The sequence below is a fragment of the Quercus suber genome, unplaced genomic scaffold, assembly GCF_002906115.3.
Source record: "Quercus suber isolate HL8 unplaced genomic scaffold, Cork oak 2.0 scaffold_28, whole genome shotgun sequence".
Lineage (NCBI taxonomy): Eukaryota > Viridiplantae > Streptophyta > Magnoliopsida > Fagales > Fagaceae > Quercus > Quercus suber.
In genome coordinates this window covers 1,501,224-1,520,596 of record NW_027069493.1, presented here as the reverse complement: position 1 = coordinate 1,520,596, position 19,373 = coordinate 1,501,224, and the positions used below count along the sequence as shown (strand labels likewise).

Genomic DNA, 19,373 nt, shown 5'->3' with positions numbered 1-19,373 from the left:
TTTTAATGATGCGAAAAGTATCCCCAACTTTCTTTGTATTTGAATTTACAAACTGCAAAATTACAAGAGTTGAGTGAGGCAACTTTAATAAATCTAACCCAAAGAAAAAAGCAGAATATACACAATTACTAGTTGGTAAAGAAGAAAAAGTTCATACTCACATGGGTAGCTGTCCAAAATTCTTAACTAATGTTCTCTCTTTTCAAATAATATAACTCTCTTTTACCATTTTCAGGTGGATTTCAGAATTGTTCATGCAAGCTTACCTCTAATTTTATCTCTTTCTTTGTTGCATGCGCTCTTAGATAACCATACTCAGAAATCCTTGATAAACTCCATTTATTTGCCGGTACCTATGGGTAAAAATACATTCACTTAGCTATCATGTGCATGTGCGTGCGCGTCTCTCTCTCTCTCTCTCTCTCTCTCTCTCTCATGAGTTACCTTCATTTTTTAATGATGCGAAAAGTATCCCCAACTTTCTTTGTATTTGAATTTACAAACTGCAAAATTACAAGAGTTGAGTGAGGCAACTTTAATAAATCTAACCCAAAGAAAAAAGCAGAATATACACAATTACTAGTTGGTAAAGAAGAAAAAGTTCATACTCACATGGGTAGCTGTCCAAAATTCTTAACTAATGTTCTCTCTTTTCAAATAATATAACTCTCTTTTACCATTTTCAGGTGGATTTCAGAATTGTTCATGCAAGCTTACCTCTAATTTTATCTCTTTCTTTGTTGCATGCGCTCTTAGATAACCATACTCAGAAATCCTTGATAAACTCCATTTATTTGCCGGTACCTATGGGTAAAAATACATTCACTTAGCTATCATGTGCATGTGCGTGCGCGCACGCACATATAATGTTTGTGTTTGTTATTAATATCATATATTTTGTTTATAGATGGTCTCAAACCCAGACCCGGAAAAAAGAGGACACACATAATAGAAAATGGAGAAAGAGATTGATATCTACTTACATCATTTGTGAACTTATCCAAGGAAAAGCCAGCCATACCAATCACTGCATGCACAGGGGCACTATAATTGCTGTGGTCATATGTGTCAATCCCATTTCTATCTTTTGTAGGCATGGCCTTGCATTCTTGTTTGTAAATCGAGCAAGTTCTCTCATAATTATGAATATGGCCAAAGAATGCCAAATCAACCTGGTTCAAAGCAACCAAATATACCCATTTTCATACCTTGACCTAGCTAGTTAAGCTAACAAAGGATTAATAGATAGGCCAAAGGAGCTTACCTTGTTTGCTAATAGTAATGGTTCTACTTCCTTAACAAATTTATCATCAACGTCCATGAATGCATTTACAGAAGAATACATAGGTCTATGCCTGCAATTTTTAAATGTTTCATTTTATTAGGACAAAAAATAAATCATATTCCACCATCATTGTTGAACATCCCTCTCTTTGATCATTGTCACCACTTGATCATAAATAAAGCTAATATTTGATCATATAGTGCAAGAACATTGCAATATTGTCATTGTTAATTTCTTTTAAATTACGTTGTCTTAGAAAACTATTGTTGACCAGCAGAGTCTGGTATCATCAGGTAGAAATAATGAGAATCACAGATTGAAATACATAAGTTGGGCCTGAATCTAAAGGAATTTCCTATTGCAAACATGCACAAGCCACAAAAAGTGAACAAACAAAGATGCACAGATGCTAAAATTACACCTTCAAGAATGAAAAATTTAATTTGAAAAACATTGTTGCTACATGTAAGATTCACTTACCCTGTGAAAATCAACCAAGGGGTTCTTGATCGATCAACTGAAGCCATGTCCTTCGACATCCATTGATACTGAAAGATACAGTATGTCCATTACATATATATGAAAGAAGGTGATATCAAATTAGATTTAAAAAAAAAAAAAAAAAAAACCTCTATACATGGAATATAAAAGACATAAGCATTTGATTCATCTAACCTGCTCAGAATTTGGTGACCAATTGTGCTCTGTAGAAATCACAGTGAAGTGAATACTTCCTTGATCTATGGAATACCATGGCTTATCCTTTGCTGGGGTTGGCATGGGAAAATAAGTTTCATAAGGAACTCCACATTCTCCTCCTGAGTCAGGAGTAATATACACAGATCCTGAGGATATGTAATCCCTGAAAAAGAAAAGAAAATTTTATATGCAAATATGCACGTTCCTTACATGTATTTTGTTTCTGACTTCTTTAGGGTTTTAAAATAGTATGTCATAATAAATTAATGTGCGTAGTTCACATTTGAGGGAGTTATGAGGCCTATATGGTGAGTTGGAGATGCAGAGTTGAAAATAAAAATATGCCCATTTTCTAACAATTTGTCTATAATTTTTGAGCCTTAAAGAGATTGTAGAATTTACTTAAACTTTAATCCCATTGATAGTGTTTGCATGTATTATTATCAAGAATGACAAGTGACATGCTTATTCAAGTATGTATATGTAGATGCTGTATATATTTTGGTGATAAGGATACCTCTCATGGTTTCCAATTGCAGTCATGTAAGAAACTCGTGATGCCACATGGCTTATTTGGTGAAGAAAAAAGTCCCATTCTACTAAAAAGCCAGTGGCATAGCTTATATCTCCAATGTGAAAGACTGAGTCTATGTTGTTTGAATTCACTTCATCTGCAATGGCATTAATCACTGAGAGGGATCCTGGCTATGTGTCACAAGATAAAAAAAAAAGGGGGTTAGTTCATGACTACATGAGCCATATTAATAATATAAATAAGTATGTATTATATTCAATAGGTTTGTGTTGCTAGAAGTATCAATATTCAAATTCAAGTTAAAATCAAAGTAAAAGTTTGAACATGTTATCAAGCATGGTTGTTTTATTTGAATTAATGCAAGCTTGATCATACATGAATGAACAATGTATAGCAAGGTACGTAATTTCTGAGAACTTAGTTAATTTACAGGACTTTGATCTAGACAAGATTCTCAAAATAAATTTTGGGGTGTTGTGTTTTGCAATAGCAAATGCATCCTACCTGAATGTAGTGCTCAACAGAAGGATCACGAGGAGCCTTTCCCATATCACCGTATGCTACAAATTTGAGTTCATCGGATCCTCCAGCAGGTGGAGTTCGAAATTGAATTTGTTCACTCCAACCGGCTGAATCACTGTATACAATATAAATGATCACTACACATATTATATATATGCTTTTTTTGTTAGTTTTGCTGTAGTAATGCCATTCAATGAGATTTTTCTTAATTTTTTTCTCTCTCAATCGCTATATAAATTAGATAGATATGATAAGATTTTAACCTATAACACATATTTTATATTCATTATCGTCTGACTAAGACATCAATGGATCTTAATTTTATAGACCCATTGATAATGTGGCCTATGCACTCATTGGATCTTAATTTTATGGACCCATTGATAATGTGGCCTATGCACTGTGTGTGCATGTTTATTTGAAAATGATATGTAAATTATGTCAGCCATTATTTTACAGTATACAAGCCAAGTGATGGAATAACATTTTCTAAATTCAATAATAATTTGAAGTAAGAATAGCATTTTCCTAGTAAAGATTATAACTATTTGAAGTAAAAGTATTCTTAACCTTCCATATCTGTACCAAAAGGTACTTGAAGGTTTGAGTTCTGTCATCACTGCGGAATGAATGAATCCAGGGTCATGCCATCCAAAGTCCTTTGCTGGACTTGGTAAATCTGAAGCTTTTAATTTCACAAAATTACACACAAAGTGTCAGTAGAAGATGTTGGTAAGAAAATGGTACAATATGACTTTCAACCATCATATTTATATTTGAAAATCTCTATGCAACTTCCATGGTGCATTTCTGACTTTCTGTGTGGGCATTTCTGACTCCCTACATTTGCATGGAAGTTAAAGCATTGCTATAGTAGTACTGTTGCCTTTGGAATTTTAGTTTCAGATTAAAAGGAAGCAATCATGTTTACAAATAATGCATAGAAAATAAGATATAAAGAGTTGAAAACTTGAAATCCTAATTTTGGGGACGAAAGGGAAGAAAAGAAGAACAAAAGTAGGTTGAGGAACTTACTACACATATTATCTTGTGAAAATGTAGTTACTTCTGATAACTTCGTTTTTCCATCCTTATATTGAACTTGTTGAGGTTCCTTATCCCCACTCACCCATGTTAATCTCATCTGTATGCACAAAAAAAAAGTCACTTAAAGTGTTAAAATTAGAATAATGATCACATGGATATGAAAATTTGTTAATTGAGTTAAAGAAGCTGTTCTTATGTCTAAAACTCAATTTTGTAATTAAGAGTATAGTCTCATTGAAAGATAATAACTGTATATTATTATGTTTTAACTTTTAAGTAGGTTTCCTAATTCATATATCAAATAATGCTAATTATGCTATGGTTGCTTACCGAACTTCCAGTTGAATCTACACTTGAGATATGTCCATATAAAGGCTTTTTTGGATTGGCAAAACTGATAGGGCCTGACCTATTTAGAACGCAAGGGGTGCCAAATCCCCCACCAAACAACACGAATTCGATGTCGGTTCTGATGTTAATAACATGAAATGTTAACGTACCACCACAAGTCCTCACTACACATTTACCCTTGTCATATTTCTTGCATTCTTGCTTCTTGCAACTGAGATAGTCAGGATCGCTACTCATGTACATTGCCTGCAATTTTAATATAAACATATGCATAATGTTAGGATTTAATATGCATAAATGTTAATGTACCACTGCAGGTCCACACTACACATTTACCCTATACATAATTTGAGTGCAAAAAACCAATAAGAGCATGGGAGATCATAGAAAATCAAAGATTAATTAATAACATTTAAGACCAAAAAGTAAACAAATTGATTTAAATCAATTAAAGACAACAATGGAGACTAAAAGAGAAAGTGACAAAGTTGAAAAGTCTATAAGAAATGAATTTCACCACCATATTTTTTTAGCTATCTATTGTAACTTCTTTTATTCGCAGAAGATATATAGGCCTTGAGATACATAGTATGTGATTTATGTGATTTAGTTACAAAAAATATAAATCACAAGTTCTTTGTAAACTCAGAATCTTAGTCCATAGTCGGTGATGAAATTGAGCATTTCATATGCTAAAGTTACAATTAAGATGATTTGTCTTGATCATGGAAGTGGAGATTTCTAATTGATTTGTTAATATGTTTTAAGTGTATAAGAAATATTGAACTGGATCGTTGTGAGTTTAATATTCTATTAATGACTGTTATATGAATAATAAATCTTGCGACTTTCATTTACATAACTCTCAATCCTAAGGGATTAGTAAACTCAATCATGAAATATAGGTTTTTTTAATATATCATGAAGGAGATCTAAACAAACGGTCAAAACCTCAATATGTTCAGCAACCACATTTAGTATTGAAGGAATACATATTCTCAAGATGAATTCATAGTCTCTTTATAGAGATATAAAATATCCCCTTAAGAAAAGTTTAATGAATTTGGTTACTCAGAGTGTTAAGCCTAATCACTTTAATAAAGAGTTACTAAAGTTTATATTTTATGAAATTGAATTTCATAAAATATATATGAATAACTTAAAGGATTAAACCGGGTACTTAAGGATCAATAGGTAATAATTTTCAAAGTGACAGTTACACGTTATGAATTTGTAGTACTATGAATATTTTCATGAAGGGGTTAAAAGTTTAGATAATAAAGTCTTGGACTAAAGGTCAATTGGGTTGGCTCAAAAGGCTAACCCAATTAGATAATCAGTTATTTATTTAATAAGAGTTATTAAATAAATAAACTGCTAAGTGTAGAAATATATACATATGATTATTAAAAAAGAAAAAGAAAACATATAGATTTCTCAAGACACTCTCTTACTCTCTTATTCTTAAGAACAAGTACGTATAAGAACTAATTGAGAGATCACACATCTTGGACACATTGTGGAATTAGAGTAAAGATTGAAAGTCTTCCAAGTTCAATATTCGTTTGTTTTGAATTTCACTGCATTAGGGTACACTTTCTTGTTCTTTGTTTCTAAAATTCAGATGTTGCAAGTTATCTCACATGAATGAAGTAGATCCATTTATTTTCGCTGCGTGTTTTTGTGTGAGATACAAAACTATATTTTCCAACAAATAATTGGGCAAGCAATGTGTTGAGGTTCAAAAGTTGACTACAGCCCAAGGCTCAAAGAAATATCATGTTGGACTAATTTCATAAAAAAAAATGAAGCTAGAGAAGATAAGAAAACGAGGGGTTGGGCTCACATAAATGAAGAAAAGGGTGAGAGGCCCAAAGAATTGGGATCCAAAAAAAACCATGGAAGAGCAGACCTTGAAAAAAAAAAAAAAAAAGGGAAAAATGCAAGAGAGAAGCCCAGCTAGCTAGGATTAATAAACCAAATGGAGTCCAACAAGAAGAGCTAGGCCGGGATCCCGAAATCACTAGGGTCCCAGGATTCCTAGGATGCGCAAAGTAAGAATGAAACAGATTCAAAAGAGGGATAAAAGACAAAGAGCATGCGGGTCTCATACTCCAAACATATAGTGGGATCAGAAAGTACAAAGCATACGCAGGAGTTGTATCTCAATGAACCAACGATGAGAAAACCAAAAAAGGGGTAACTGGGGGAGCTTTCAACTCGGCAATGAAGATTCTAACTATTTAGGGAAAATGACAAGAATGGAGTGCAACCAAAAGCTGAAAGAAAAGGCCAAATAGCTAAAGATCAGGGACGAAGGGGACCTCGAAATAGAAAACTAGCTAGGGGCTTTCCGCTCGATTGCACCAAAAGCAAGAAGTTATGAGAAAAGGGAAAACGACTAGCCCTTGAGCAAGACTGGCACAGCACCAACTCTGAGGGGCAAAAGAGGGAAATCACTGGTATCCTGGAACCCTAGAGCTGCGCTATAAAAGGAGAGGGGAATCCATACTGAAGGATTCAGATGGGATAGACTATTTTCTTTATTTAGACACTCATCGCTATTTTTTTATGGGCTTCTAAGAAAGATATAAAAGCTATAGAAAGAGCTCTGTAAAACTAAAAAAAAAACAGAGGAACCGCTCCCGGTATCCAGAGACAGCCACTACAGCACATGCTCAGATTCAAAAACTTCAAACTTTGCAAGTCTTGGAAGCTTGAATAGCTATCAAAGTCTACAATTTTTGAGCTTGGTTGAACCTTGTATTACGTCTTAGTGAGCACTATAATCATAACTAAGGAAAAATTAAGAAAATGTCTCTCACTAATTCGAGGACCCTTAACTTTTTTCTTGTACTATATTTATTTTGCTGTGCATTTTTTTGCTGTTAAACTGTCATTCAATACATCTATTTTTGTTTGTTAGTTTATTTGTGTTGTAGGAAGCTTGTTTTGTGCACCACCTAGTTCTCAAACAGGCTTTTAGCTGCAGTGAACCAGGCCCAGTCTACCAAGAATAATTTTTGGCCTAGGATCTTTGGGCCACTGTGCTGAGAAAAGCCACTCTCACACAATGATATTGTAGGAAGATTTTACTCACTATTTTGGCCATAACTTTTGATCCACAAAGAATTGTTTAGTAAGATTTGTCTCATTGGAAAGTAGATAGCCTGGGCCTCAATTTGAATAAAAATTTTGCCAAATTTGATCTTAATTTGAATGAGTTATGACTGTTTGAAGTTGAGCTAACTGAGTAGTCCAATTTTCTGGGTTTTAAAACTTTATTTTAAAGGCCCAAAACATAATGTTTTGATGTGGGCTAGCCCATGGACCCTTAAGAAAGTCCAAAGATCATTAAAAAGTTTGAAAACCCTAATTTTAACTTATAAATACTCATCTTATGCCTCCAATCAAAACCCTAGCTAGAGAGAGACATTTTTTAGCCTTCATCTTCTCTAAAACTCTAATTTTCTTTTCTAAAACACACACATAGCACCTTTGCATATTTTTTATAAATTAAAACCCTCTCTTTACTTAGTTCTAAGGCAGAAATTATTTTCCCAATTTGATTTCTCAAAACCATTTTCAAAACTAATCTTGTTTTTGAGTTGTAATTACCTATAAACTATTGAAATCTTCTTTTACCTTGATCTCATTGAATCTTGTTATGTAGGCACTGAGGGGCCGGTTAAATATCAATCAAGTTTTATTCCATAGCAAGGTGAGTCTCTCTTCATGGCTTTTCCTTGATTTGGTTCTTTTAAAATATGTGTTTTGTTGTTCTTAGTTAATTTATATGTTATTCATGCTTAGAAATATGTTTTATTTTGTTTGATTTATTTTGTTTTGTCTCATCATGTTTTGATTGGAAAGTTAATATGATTTGTTATATTGATGAATATGTTTTGATGTGTTAAGTGTTACTCTTGTTTGTTGTTAGATCCAATGCATGTTTAGGAATAAATTTTGTTTTGTTTATCTTTGATATCTTTGTTGTTAGTTTAGGATTGTTTAGTTTTATATTAGAAACATGTTAAGTTTGGTTTGATTGTTATTTTGTTGCTTGCTTTAAAACTATGTTTATGGGTATATATGCGTGCACATACGCATACTCATGTTTGCGTACGCATAGTTGTGCCCAGAAATACATATTTAGGGTTCTTGCAATTTTGATTGTTTGCTTAGTTCTAAATCCTCTACTTAAGTCTTTGTTGAGTCTAATTTTCACATGTTTATGCCTAGAATTAGTATAATAACATGTTTCACATGCTTTGATTATTGAATTGATAATTAGAGTTTTTATCTTGGTTGAATCACATGGAGTTGCAAGCGCAGCATCACATTTTTTACCTATATTTTTTGTTCATTTGGTTGATAGGAATTTTTGGATTGGTCACAATCCACCGTTATTACAACCCCAACTGCCACTATAGTATTGAACTCTATTTAACATAAATAAAAAAAATTCTCCTAAAAAAAAGATCAATATTTTTCAAGTTCTTTATTTAATTTCCATTTGCATTTTTTTTTAATTGGAAAATTATACATCACCTTGCTTTTATAGGAAGAGGAAGGGTCATTTGAGCTAAAGCCTAAACCTCATTGGCTCATTATATGATTTTTTCCCCTTTGTAAATATTATATAATCTTTAATTTTTTTTCCCTTTGTAAATATTTTATACTCTTTAATTTAAACTACGATAAAATAGAAAGAGGTGACTAAGAAGTAACTCAAATTGCAAGGATTGGCTAAATGATAGTTAACAAGAGAAAAACAAAGAGATAAAGAAAATTGAATATGAAATTCATCTAGATCATTTCGTCCAATGTCTATTTCTTGGATGCGAGAGTTGCAATAGAATAAGAAAAATGAGTAATTGCATTTTCTTCAACATATAATTGATTATTTCTAGACTTATGCTTTTTATGGGAAATATTTTTTTGTCGATGGAATTCTTGAAGCAAAAGACTTCTCTCATACCAACTAACATTAGATGATGTTGTGTTCAAAGGCTAAAATTTTTCTGTAATATATGCCAAGACTACAAACATACATATTGTTCATAGGCTAAAAGTTGTCTATAATTTATGTATTAAACAAACACATGTTGTTTGGGATTAGAATCTTTACACAAGTTAAATGTAAGGCATATTGTCTAACAATTAAGAGAGCCCAATCATTTGCATTGTATAAATTGATTAGTTTTTTCCATAGTATAGATTTTTTTTTTCTAAATGAATAAATAAAAATAAATTTATCAAGAAGAAATATTTTGTAAATTTGATTCTCTTGGATTTGTTTATTATCAAATATAAATTGTTACACTTGATGGAAGTCAAAAGTAGATAAGGCATTGCATGTTGCTTGTAGTATAGAAAATAATATTTGGAAATTCTTTGGAATTAGTGGATTTGAATTGATTGTGTTTAATGGGCTTCATTTTTTTTTTTTTGTAATTTGAGGACATAGAGAGTGGTAGACTGGCTTAATAAAATATTTAATTGGTCTAGGATCACTATTTTACTCTTAAGCTCAGCCTCTTTTTAAATCATGTGGTATTCAAACCCTATAAATGTATAATAGCTCATTGTTGTGATTTATATAATTTTGTTAGTATTTATCCAACTTCATTTTTGGTCATATCATTGATTGTGATAATTGGTAATGATCTAGGTTGTATGGAGTCAGCTTATTTTTTATTTTTATGTTTTTTATGTGGATAATTTAAAAAGAGAAAGTAATATAATGTTTGATGTGGATAGCTCATTATTTCTTGAGGATGAGGTTTCTTTCCAGAAATTGATATGTTGTAATTATTTGAAAATGTTTTTTATTGGAACATGCTTGAACCATATCATTGTGGCTTTTAGATGAGTGTTGTCTATTTGACTAATCTATTTATACATATTTTTAACAATTATTTAGAATTAGAATTATCTAATTTGATTGGTTTCAAATGATTGTACCAATAAAAATGAATGTATATAACTTTTGTTCAACTATCCAGTGCATCACTTAAGTGTTACACAGTTAGAATAATGATCAACAGGATTTGAATTTGTTAATTAAGTTAAAGAAGCTGTTTTATTTCTAAACTCATTTTGTAATAAGAATATAGTCTCATTGAAGATAATAACTTTATATTATTATTTTTTTTTTAAGTAGGTTCCCTAATCCATATATCAAATAATGCTAATTATGCTATGGTTGCTACCGAACTCCAGTTAAATCTACACTTGAGAATGTCATATAAGGGTTATGATGTGGCGGAAGCCTAAAGAAAGCACAATGGATGCTCTCTTTGATGGACAGAAACGAAACTATTAATTTTTGGATAGTAAATCTTGAATCCATGAGGGGTTCCCTAAATTTACAAGGAGATAAACTGGAATCCACCAGAGAGAAATTTAAGAAAAACTTTGAAATTTTATTAATAATAGTCTATCTTGTCTCTGATGGCTACAAAACATATAAATACTGAGAAAAACGTCTAAAACGCTAATTCACATTAATTATGTGATTAGGTGACAAAATACCAAAATTTACCAAAAATGGCAAAATTGAGTTTAATGCAGACTCATAAACTACTGACTTTAAGGGTTGTCCCAAAACAAGCAAGACTTTATTCTAACTTTTGAGCAAAAAGTTATTAAGGAAACAAATATTACTATAAACGGCAAAAATGCAATTTTCGAAGCCTAAATGATTTCTACTAGTATCTTTTTGCCTTGTGCAGTAATTTCAAACACGCTTGAGAGTCTAAAAATTAAGGCCATGACGATCTGTTGTACATAAGTTTCTTTGGATTGGCAAAATTGAAGGGGCCTACCCTACCTAGAATGCAAGGCGTCTTGAATCCCCCACTATACAACACAAATTCGATGTCTGTTCTGATGTTAATAACATGAAATGTTAATGTACCACTGCAAGTCCTCACTATACATTCATTCATGTTTTACTACTTATAAAAAAAAAAAAAAGTAATGGTAGATATAAAACTTGAAAATTATCTTTAGTAACAAAATACTAGCTTAGTGATGACATTTGTAAATATTTGATATTTCATTTAATTAGTAATTTATCGGACTCAATCTAAAAAATTGTCTTCATAAATCATAAATGTGTCCTCAAATTTGAGACTAACAAATACAAATTTATACAATTTTAATTAAGACGTGGGTAGTAATGAAAAGAATAAAATTTCAATAAAACTTTAGTTGGAGCATCACACAAAACTTGAGGATCTACATTGTATAATTGTACAGATAAGACATGCTGTTGATGCTTTTTATTATTATTTAAAAGTAATATATATATATATATATATAAACTTGGAATAAAAATTAACTCTTGAAGAACAAAGATACAAGTAGCATTAGCTGGATTTTATTTTAAGACTCCTGTTGTGTTTAGTGTTTACCTTAACAGGATAATGGCAGAGCAGAGGAAGTGAGCTAAGATCACCAGTTTGTACATAAAGAATCTCATTTAATAGACAATTTTCAACACTGCATGTGTAAGGAAAAGAGATCCAAGAAAAGAAAGGGGTTAAAAAAAGCTAAACACAATCTAATATATATTTATAAATGAAATAAAATTATTTAACTATTATTCTTACTTAGAATGAGAAGGTGAAATCATGGCTATCCAATCATGCTCTGAAGGAAGCAAAGCTCCATTGACAGTAACATTGACATATTCTTCATCTGAAAGGTTGGAACTCAAACTAACATTCACTTGGAGATAAGGGCTTCGATTGGGGCACTCCCTCAAAGTTCTTCTATTTAGTAAGCGGAACTCGGATATGGCAGTGTAATGATGGTGCATGGCTGTGGAGTTTATAAGTGAAGGGTGCAATGACCAAGATAAAGAAGGAGAAGAACCAAGAAAGAAAATGAGTAGTGTGAAGAATACTCTGAAAACCCAAGAAGAACTACAAGGTTCCATGAGAGAAGTGCAAGGAAAAACCATGTTTGGAAGGATAGAAAAAATATTGCAATTCTAAGAGAGAATATAAAGGTCATGACTTGTGAATTGTGATTATTGGATAAGCATTTTTTTCCCCTTCTTTTTTGTGCCACCGTTTCTTTCTAGGTTGATACTTGGAATGTCTGAATTTGGTTGATAAGTTTGATAAAAATTTATTTTTGGTAGATAAGAACAATGGAGATGGAGAATTATATGGCCGATTTTAAGGTTGAAGAGAAATGTTGGTATGTGTCCAATTGCAACATTTATGGGCCAATACAGCAAGCGATGCATATATAATTGCACCAATTCAATAATACTGGTTTCTTCACGTAACATCTTTGATTGCGTTAATACTTGAAACTACTTCCATTTCGTCTTGTTCACCTTTTGTGAATTTTGTTTTGTTTTGGGGGTTACCCCATCTTTTGCCTTATTTCAAGTTCATCATAAATTCACTCTTTTACCAAAAATAAAAAATAAATTCACTTTTCCATCATAGATTGTCCCAAAATTTGTTTCCAATCTAGAAGTAAAATGCAGCTAATGTATGCTAGCTTTCTTAATGTAAAATTACTTTATTAAATAATGATTACCTCTTAAGTCTTAACTTTCTAGCATAGTTATTAAATAAGTGATGTTAGTAATATTACAAATTTTATTAAATATGTCTTAAATAAGTCATTACTCTAGGATTACTATAAATGCGTATTCTCCATTCTTACATGAATCGTGGGTCTTACCATAAATTTAATTAGTGAGATTTACTATTATATGAGAGATGGAGGACACATTTATAATACTCCCAAAGTAGTCTATAATTTTCCTTTTTAGAAGATATGGAGTATTACCACTGCGCACCCTTGGAGCAGTGATTACTTCACAATTATAAATGTTTATAGGGTATGAGGGCAAGGACTGGATTTCAAGTCTCAAGGAGAGAGTTTCATATACATATATACTTAAATTAGGCTAGAGTAAAAATTCTACCTTGTATTAAAAAAAAAGAAAGATACAAAGTATTTATTTATGAATAATATTACAGTCACAAACTATTTTACAATATTTTTATAAAATGTTGATGTGGTCAATCTCTGATTGGTTTATATTTAAGCTCACCATTAATATTACATTTTTATTTATCAATAATCACTCATCACATCAGTAGTTTGTAAAATTTTTTGTAAAATAATTTGTATCTCTAGCAGTATTCTTTATTTATTATTATGTATTGAGGTGCTTTCACGTTAGTTTGTAAACTTTTTATAATAAAAATTTGTATTAGTATTTTTAGCATTTTTCATATAAAATTCTCTATAATAATGTTATGATTAGTGCCATAAAATCCTATTGTATGCTATGTATGACATCATGTTATAAGTAATAAAGTTGTTTTACTATTGTCTAAAATAATGATAACATGAATATTTGAACATGATCATATACGCCTTGAGATACATAGTATGTGATTTATGTGATTTATTCGCAGAAGATATATAGGCCTTGAGATACATAGTATGTGATTTAGTTACAAAAAATATAAATCACAAGTTCTTTGTAAACTCAGAATCTTAGTCCATAGTCGGTGATGAAATTGAGCATTTCATATGCGAAAGTTACAATTAAGATGATTTGTCTTGATCATGGAAGTGGAGATTTCTAATTGATTTGTTAATATGTTTTAAGTGTATAAGAAATATTGAACTGGATCGTTGTGAGTTTAATATTCTATTAATGACTGTTATATGAATAATAAATCTTGCGACTTTCATTTACATAAACTCTCAATCCTAAGGGATTAGTAAACTCAATCATGAAATATAGGTTGTTTTAATATATCATGAAGGAGATCTAAACAAACGGTCAAAACCTCAATATGTTCAGCAACCACATGTAGTATTGAAGGAATACATATTCTCAAGATGGAATTCATAGTCTCTTTATAGAGATATAAAATATCCCCTTAAGAAAAGTTTAATGAATTTGGTTACTCAGAGTGTTAAGCCTAATCACTTTAATAAAGAGTTACTAAAGTTTATATTTTATGAAATTGAATTTCATAAAATATATATGAATAACTTAAAGGATTAAACCGGGTACTTAAGGATCAATAGGTAATAATTTTCAAAGTGACAGTTACACGTTATGAATTTGTAGTACTATGAATATTTTCATGAAGGGGTTAAAAGTTTAGATAATAAAGTCTTGGACTAAAGGTCAATTGGGTTGGCTCAAAAGGCTAACCCAATTAGATAATCAGTTATTTATTTAATAAGAATTATTAAATAAATAAACTGCTAAGTGTAGAAATATATACATATGATTATTAAAAAAAGAAAAAGAAAAACATATAGATTTCTCAAGACACTCTCTTACTCTCTTATTCTTAAGAACAAGTACGTATAAGAACTAATTGAGAGATCACACATCTTGGACACATTGTGGAATTAGAGTAAAGATTGAAAGTCTTCCCAAGTTCAATATTCGTTTGTTTTGAATTTCACTGCATTAGGGTACACTTTCTTGTTCTTTGTTTCTAAAATTCAGATGTTGCAAGTTATCTCACATGAATGAAGTAGATCCATTTATTTTCGCTGCGTGTTTTTGTGTGAGATACAAAACTATATTTTCCAACAAATAATTGGGCAAGCAATGTGTTGAGGTTCAAAAGTTGACTACAGCCCAAGGCTCAAAGAAATATCATGTTGGACTAATTTCATAAAAAAAAATGAAGCTAGAGAAGATAAGAAAACGAGGGGTTGGGCTCACATAAATGAAGAAAAGGGTGAGAGGCCCAAAGAATTGGGATAAAAAAAAAAACCATGGAAGAGCAGACCTTGAAAAAAAAAAAAAAAAAGGGAAAAATGCAAGAGAGAAGCCCAGCTAGCTAGGATTAATAAACCAAATGGAGTCCAACAAGAAGAGCTAGGCCGGGATCCCGAAATCACTAGGGTCCCAGGATTCCTAGGATGCGCAAAGTAAGAATGAAACAGATTCAAAAGAGGGATAAAAGACAAAGAGCATGCGGGTCTCATACTCCAAACATATAGTGGGATCAGAAAGTACAAAGCATACGCAGGAGTTGTATCTCAATGAACCAACGATGAGAAAACCAAAAAAGGGGGTAACTGGGGGGAGCTTTCAACTCGGCAATGAAGATTCTAACTATTTAGGGAAAATGACAAGAATGGAGTGCAACCAAAAGCTGAAAGAAAAGGCCAAATAGCTAAAGATCAGGGACGAAGGGGACCTCGAAATAGAAAACTAGCTAGGGGCTTTCCGCTCGATTGCACCAAAAGCAAGAAGTTATGAGAAAAGGGAAAACGACTAGCCCTTGAGCAAGACTGGCACAGCACCAACTCTGAGGGGCAAAAGAGGGAAATCACTGGTATCCTGGAACCCTAGAGCTGCGCTATAAAAGGAGAGGGGAATCCATACTGAAGGATTCAGATGGGGATAGACTATTTTCTTTATTTAGACACTCATCGCTATTTTTTTTATGGGCTTCTAAGAAAGATATAAAAGCTATAGAAAGAGCTCTGTAAAACTAAAAAAAAAACAGAGGAACCGCTCCCGGTATCCCAGAGACAGCCACTACAGCACATGCTCAGATTCAAAAACTTCAAACTTTGCAAGTCTTGGAAGCTTGAATAGCTATCAAAGTCTACAATTTTTGAGCTTGGTTGAACCTTGTATTACGTCTTAGTGAGCACTATAATCATAACTAAGGAAAAATTAAGAAAATGTCTCTCACTAATTCGAGGACCCTTAACTTTTTTCTTGTACTATATTTATTTTGCTGTGCATTTTTTTGCTGTTAAACTGTCATTCAATACATCTATTTTTGTTTGTTAGTTTATTTGTGTTGTAGGAAGCTTGTTTTGTGCACCACCTAGTTCTCAAACAGGCTTTTAGCTGCAATGAACCAGGCCCAGTCCACCAAGAATAATTATTTGGCCTAGGATCTTTGGGCCACTGTGCTGAGAAAAAGCCACTCTCACACAATGATATTGTAGGAAGATTTTACTCACTATTTTGGCCATAACTTTTGATCCACAAAGAATTGTTTAGTAAGATTTGTCTCATTGGAAAGTAGATAGCCTGGGCCTCAATTTGAATAAAAATTTTGCCAAATTTGATCTTAATTTGAATGAGTTATGACTGTTTGAAGTTGAGCTAACTGAGTAGTCCAATTTTCTGGGTTTTAAAACTTTATTTTAAAGGCCCAAAACATAATGTTTTGATGTGGGCTAGCCCATGGACCCTTAAGAAAGTCCAAAGATCATTAAAAAGTTTGAAAACCCTAATTTTAACTTATAAATACTCATCTTATGCCTCCAATCAAAACCCTAGCTAGAGAGAGACATTTTTTAGCCTTCATCTTCTCTAAAACTCTAATTTTCTTTTCTAAAACACACACATAGCACCTTTGCATATTTTTTTATAAATTAAAACCCTCTCTTTACTTAGTTCTAAGGCAGAAATTATTTTCCCAATTTGATTTCTCAAAACCATTTTCAAAACTAATCTTGTTTTTGAGTTGTAATTACCTATAAACTATTGAAATCTTCTTTTACCTTGATCTCATTGAATCTTGTTATGTAGGCACTGAGGGGCCGGTTAAATATCAATCAAGTTTTATTCCATAGCAAGGTGAGTCTCTCTTCATGGCTTTTCCTTGATTTGGTTCTTTTAAAATATGTGTTTTTGTTGTTCTTAGTTAATTTATATGTTATTCATGCTTAGAAATATGTTTTATTTTGTTTGATTTTATTTTGTTTTGTCTCATCATGTTTTGATTGGAAAGTTAATATGATTTGTTATATTGATGAATATGTTTTGATGTGTTAAGTGTTACTCTTGTTTGTTGTTAGATCCAATGCATGTTTAGGAATAAATTTTGTTTTGTTTATCTTTGATATCTTTGTTGTTAGTTTAGGATTGTTTAGTTTTATATTAGAAACATGTTAAGTTTGGTTTGATTGTTATTTTGTTGCTTGCTTTAAAACTATGTTTATGGGTATATATGCGTGCACATACGAATACTCATGTTTGCGTACGCATACTCGTGCCCAGAAATACATATTTAGGGTTCTTGCAATTTTGATTGTTTTGCTTAGTTCTAAATCCTCTACTTAAGTCTTTGTTGAGTCTAATTTTCACATGTTTATGCCTAGAATTAGTATAATAACATGTTTCACATGCTTTGATTATTGAATTGATAATTAGAGTTTTTATCTTGGTTGAATAACATGGAGTTGCAAGCGCAGCATCACATTTTTTACCTATATTTTTTGTTCATTTGGTTGATAGGAATTTTTGGATTGGTCACAATCCACCGTTATTACAACCCCAACTACCACTATAGTATTGAACTCTATTTAACATAAATAAAAAAAATTCTCCTAAAAAAAAGAATCAATATTTTTCAAGTTCTTTATTTAATTTCCATTTGCATTTTTTTTTAATTGGAAAATTATACATCACCTTGCTTTTATAGGAAGAGGAAGGGTCATTTGAGCTAAAGCCTAAACCTCATTGGCTCATTATATGATTTTTTCCCCTTTGTAAATATTATATAATCTTTAATTTTTTTTCCCTTTGTAAATATTTTATACTCTTTAATTTAAACTACGATAAAATAGAAAGAGGTGACTAGAGAAGTAACTCAAATTGCAAGGATTGGCTAAATGATAGTTGACAAGAGAAAAACAAAGAGACAAAGAAAATTGGAATATGAAATTCATCTAGATCATTTCGTCCAATGTCTATTTCTTGGATGCGAGAGTTGCAATAGAATAAGAAAAATGAGTAATTGCAGTTTCTTCAACATATAATTGATTATTTCTAGACTTATGCTTTTTATGGGAAATATTTTTTTGTCGATGGAATTCTTGAAGCAAAAGACTTCTCTCATACCAACTAACATTAGATGATGTTGTGTTCAAAGGCTAAAATTTTTCTGTAATATATGCCAAGACTACAAACATACATATTGTTCATAGGCTAAAAGTTGTCTATAATTTATGTATTAAACAAACACATGTTGTTTGGGATTAGAATCTTTACACAAGTTAAATGTAAGGCATATTGTCTAACAATTAAGAGAGCCCAATCATTTGCATTGTATAAATTGATTAGTTTTTTCCATAGTATAGATTTTTTTTTTCTAAATGAATAAATAAAAATAAATTTATCAAGATGAAATATTTTTGTAAAATTTGATTCTCTTGGATTTGTTTATTATCAAAATATAAATTGTTACACTTGATGGAAGTCAAAAGTAGATAAGGCATTGCATGTTGCTTGTAGTATAGAAAATAATATTTGGAAATTCTTTGGAATTAGTGGATTTGAATTGAGTGTGTTTAATGGGCTTCATTTTTTTTTTTGTAATTTGAGGACATAGAGAGTGGTAGACTGGCTTAATAAAATATTTAATTGGTCTAGGATCACTATTTTACTCTTAAGCTCAGCCTCTTTTTAAATCATGTGGTATTCAAACCCTATAAATGTATAATAGCTCATTGTTGTGATTTATATAATTTTGTTAGTATTTATCCAACTTCATTTTTGGTCATATCATTGATTGTGATAATTGGTAATGATCTAGGTTGTATGGAGTCAGCTTATTTTTTATTTTTATGTTTTTTATGTGGATAATTTAAAAAAGAGAAAGTAATATAATGTTTGATGTGGATAGCTCATTATTTCTTGAGGATGAGGTTTCTTTCCAGAAATTGATATGTTGTAATTATTTGAAAATGTTTTTTATTGGAACATGCTTGAACCATATCATTGTGGCTTTTAGATGAATGTTGTCTATTTGACTAATCTATTTATACATATTTTCAACAATTATTTAGAATTAGAATTATCTAATTTGATTGGTTTCAAATGATTGTACCAATAAAAATGAATGTATATAACTTTTGTTCAACTATCTAGTGCATCACTTAGGTTAG

General features: G+C 31.3%; 1 protein-coding gene across 1 annotated transcript; it reads right to left on the bottom strand.

The window, feature by feature from the left end:
- Positions 1-413: 413 nt before the first annotated feature.
- Positions 414-12,652, bottom strand: LOC111988954 (probable inactive purple acid phosphatase 27). Its single transcript, XM_024020759.2, has 13 exons — positions 12,059-12,652; positions 11,861-11,948; positions 4,419-4,685; positions 4,077-4,185; positions 3,612-3,726; positions 3,024-3,156; positions 2,502-2,689; positions 1,961-2,147; positions 1,766-1,833; positions 1,265-1,355; positions 984-1,172; positions 718-804; positions 414-503 (listed from the first exon to the last, which is right to left on the bottom strand). The coding sequence occupies exons 1-13, from the start codon at positions 12,409-12,411 to the stop codon at positions 447-449; spliced, it is 1,932 nt and encodes a 643-aa protein (XP_023876527.2). The 5' UTR covers positions 12,412-12,652; the 3' UTR covers positions 414-446.
- Between the last annotated feature and the right edge of the window lie 6,721 nt (positions 12,653-19,373).

What these genes read in the sequence shown, in the direction of transcription:
- LOC111988954 (XM_024020759.2), bottom strand. Translation starts at nt 12,411, where the DNA reads ATGGTTTTTCCTTGCACTTCTCTCATGGAACCTTGTAGTTCTTCTTGG. An exon ending in TAGATTCAACTGGAAGTTCG is followed by an intron (nt 4,186 to 4,418) that starts GTAAGCAACCAT and finishes TTGTGCATACAG; the next exon opens with ATGAGATTAACATGGGTGAG. An exon ending in CATTACTATTAGCAAACAAG is followed by an intron (nt 1,173 to 1,264) that starts GTAAGCTCCTTT and finishes GCTTTGAACCAG; the next exon opens with GTTGATTTGGCATTCTTTGG.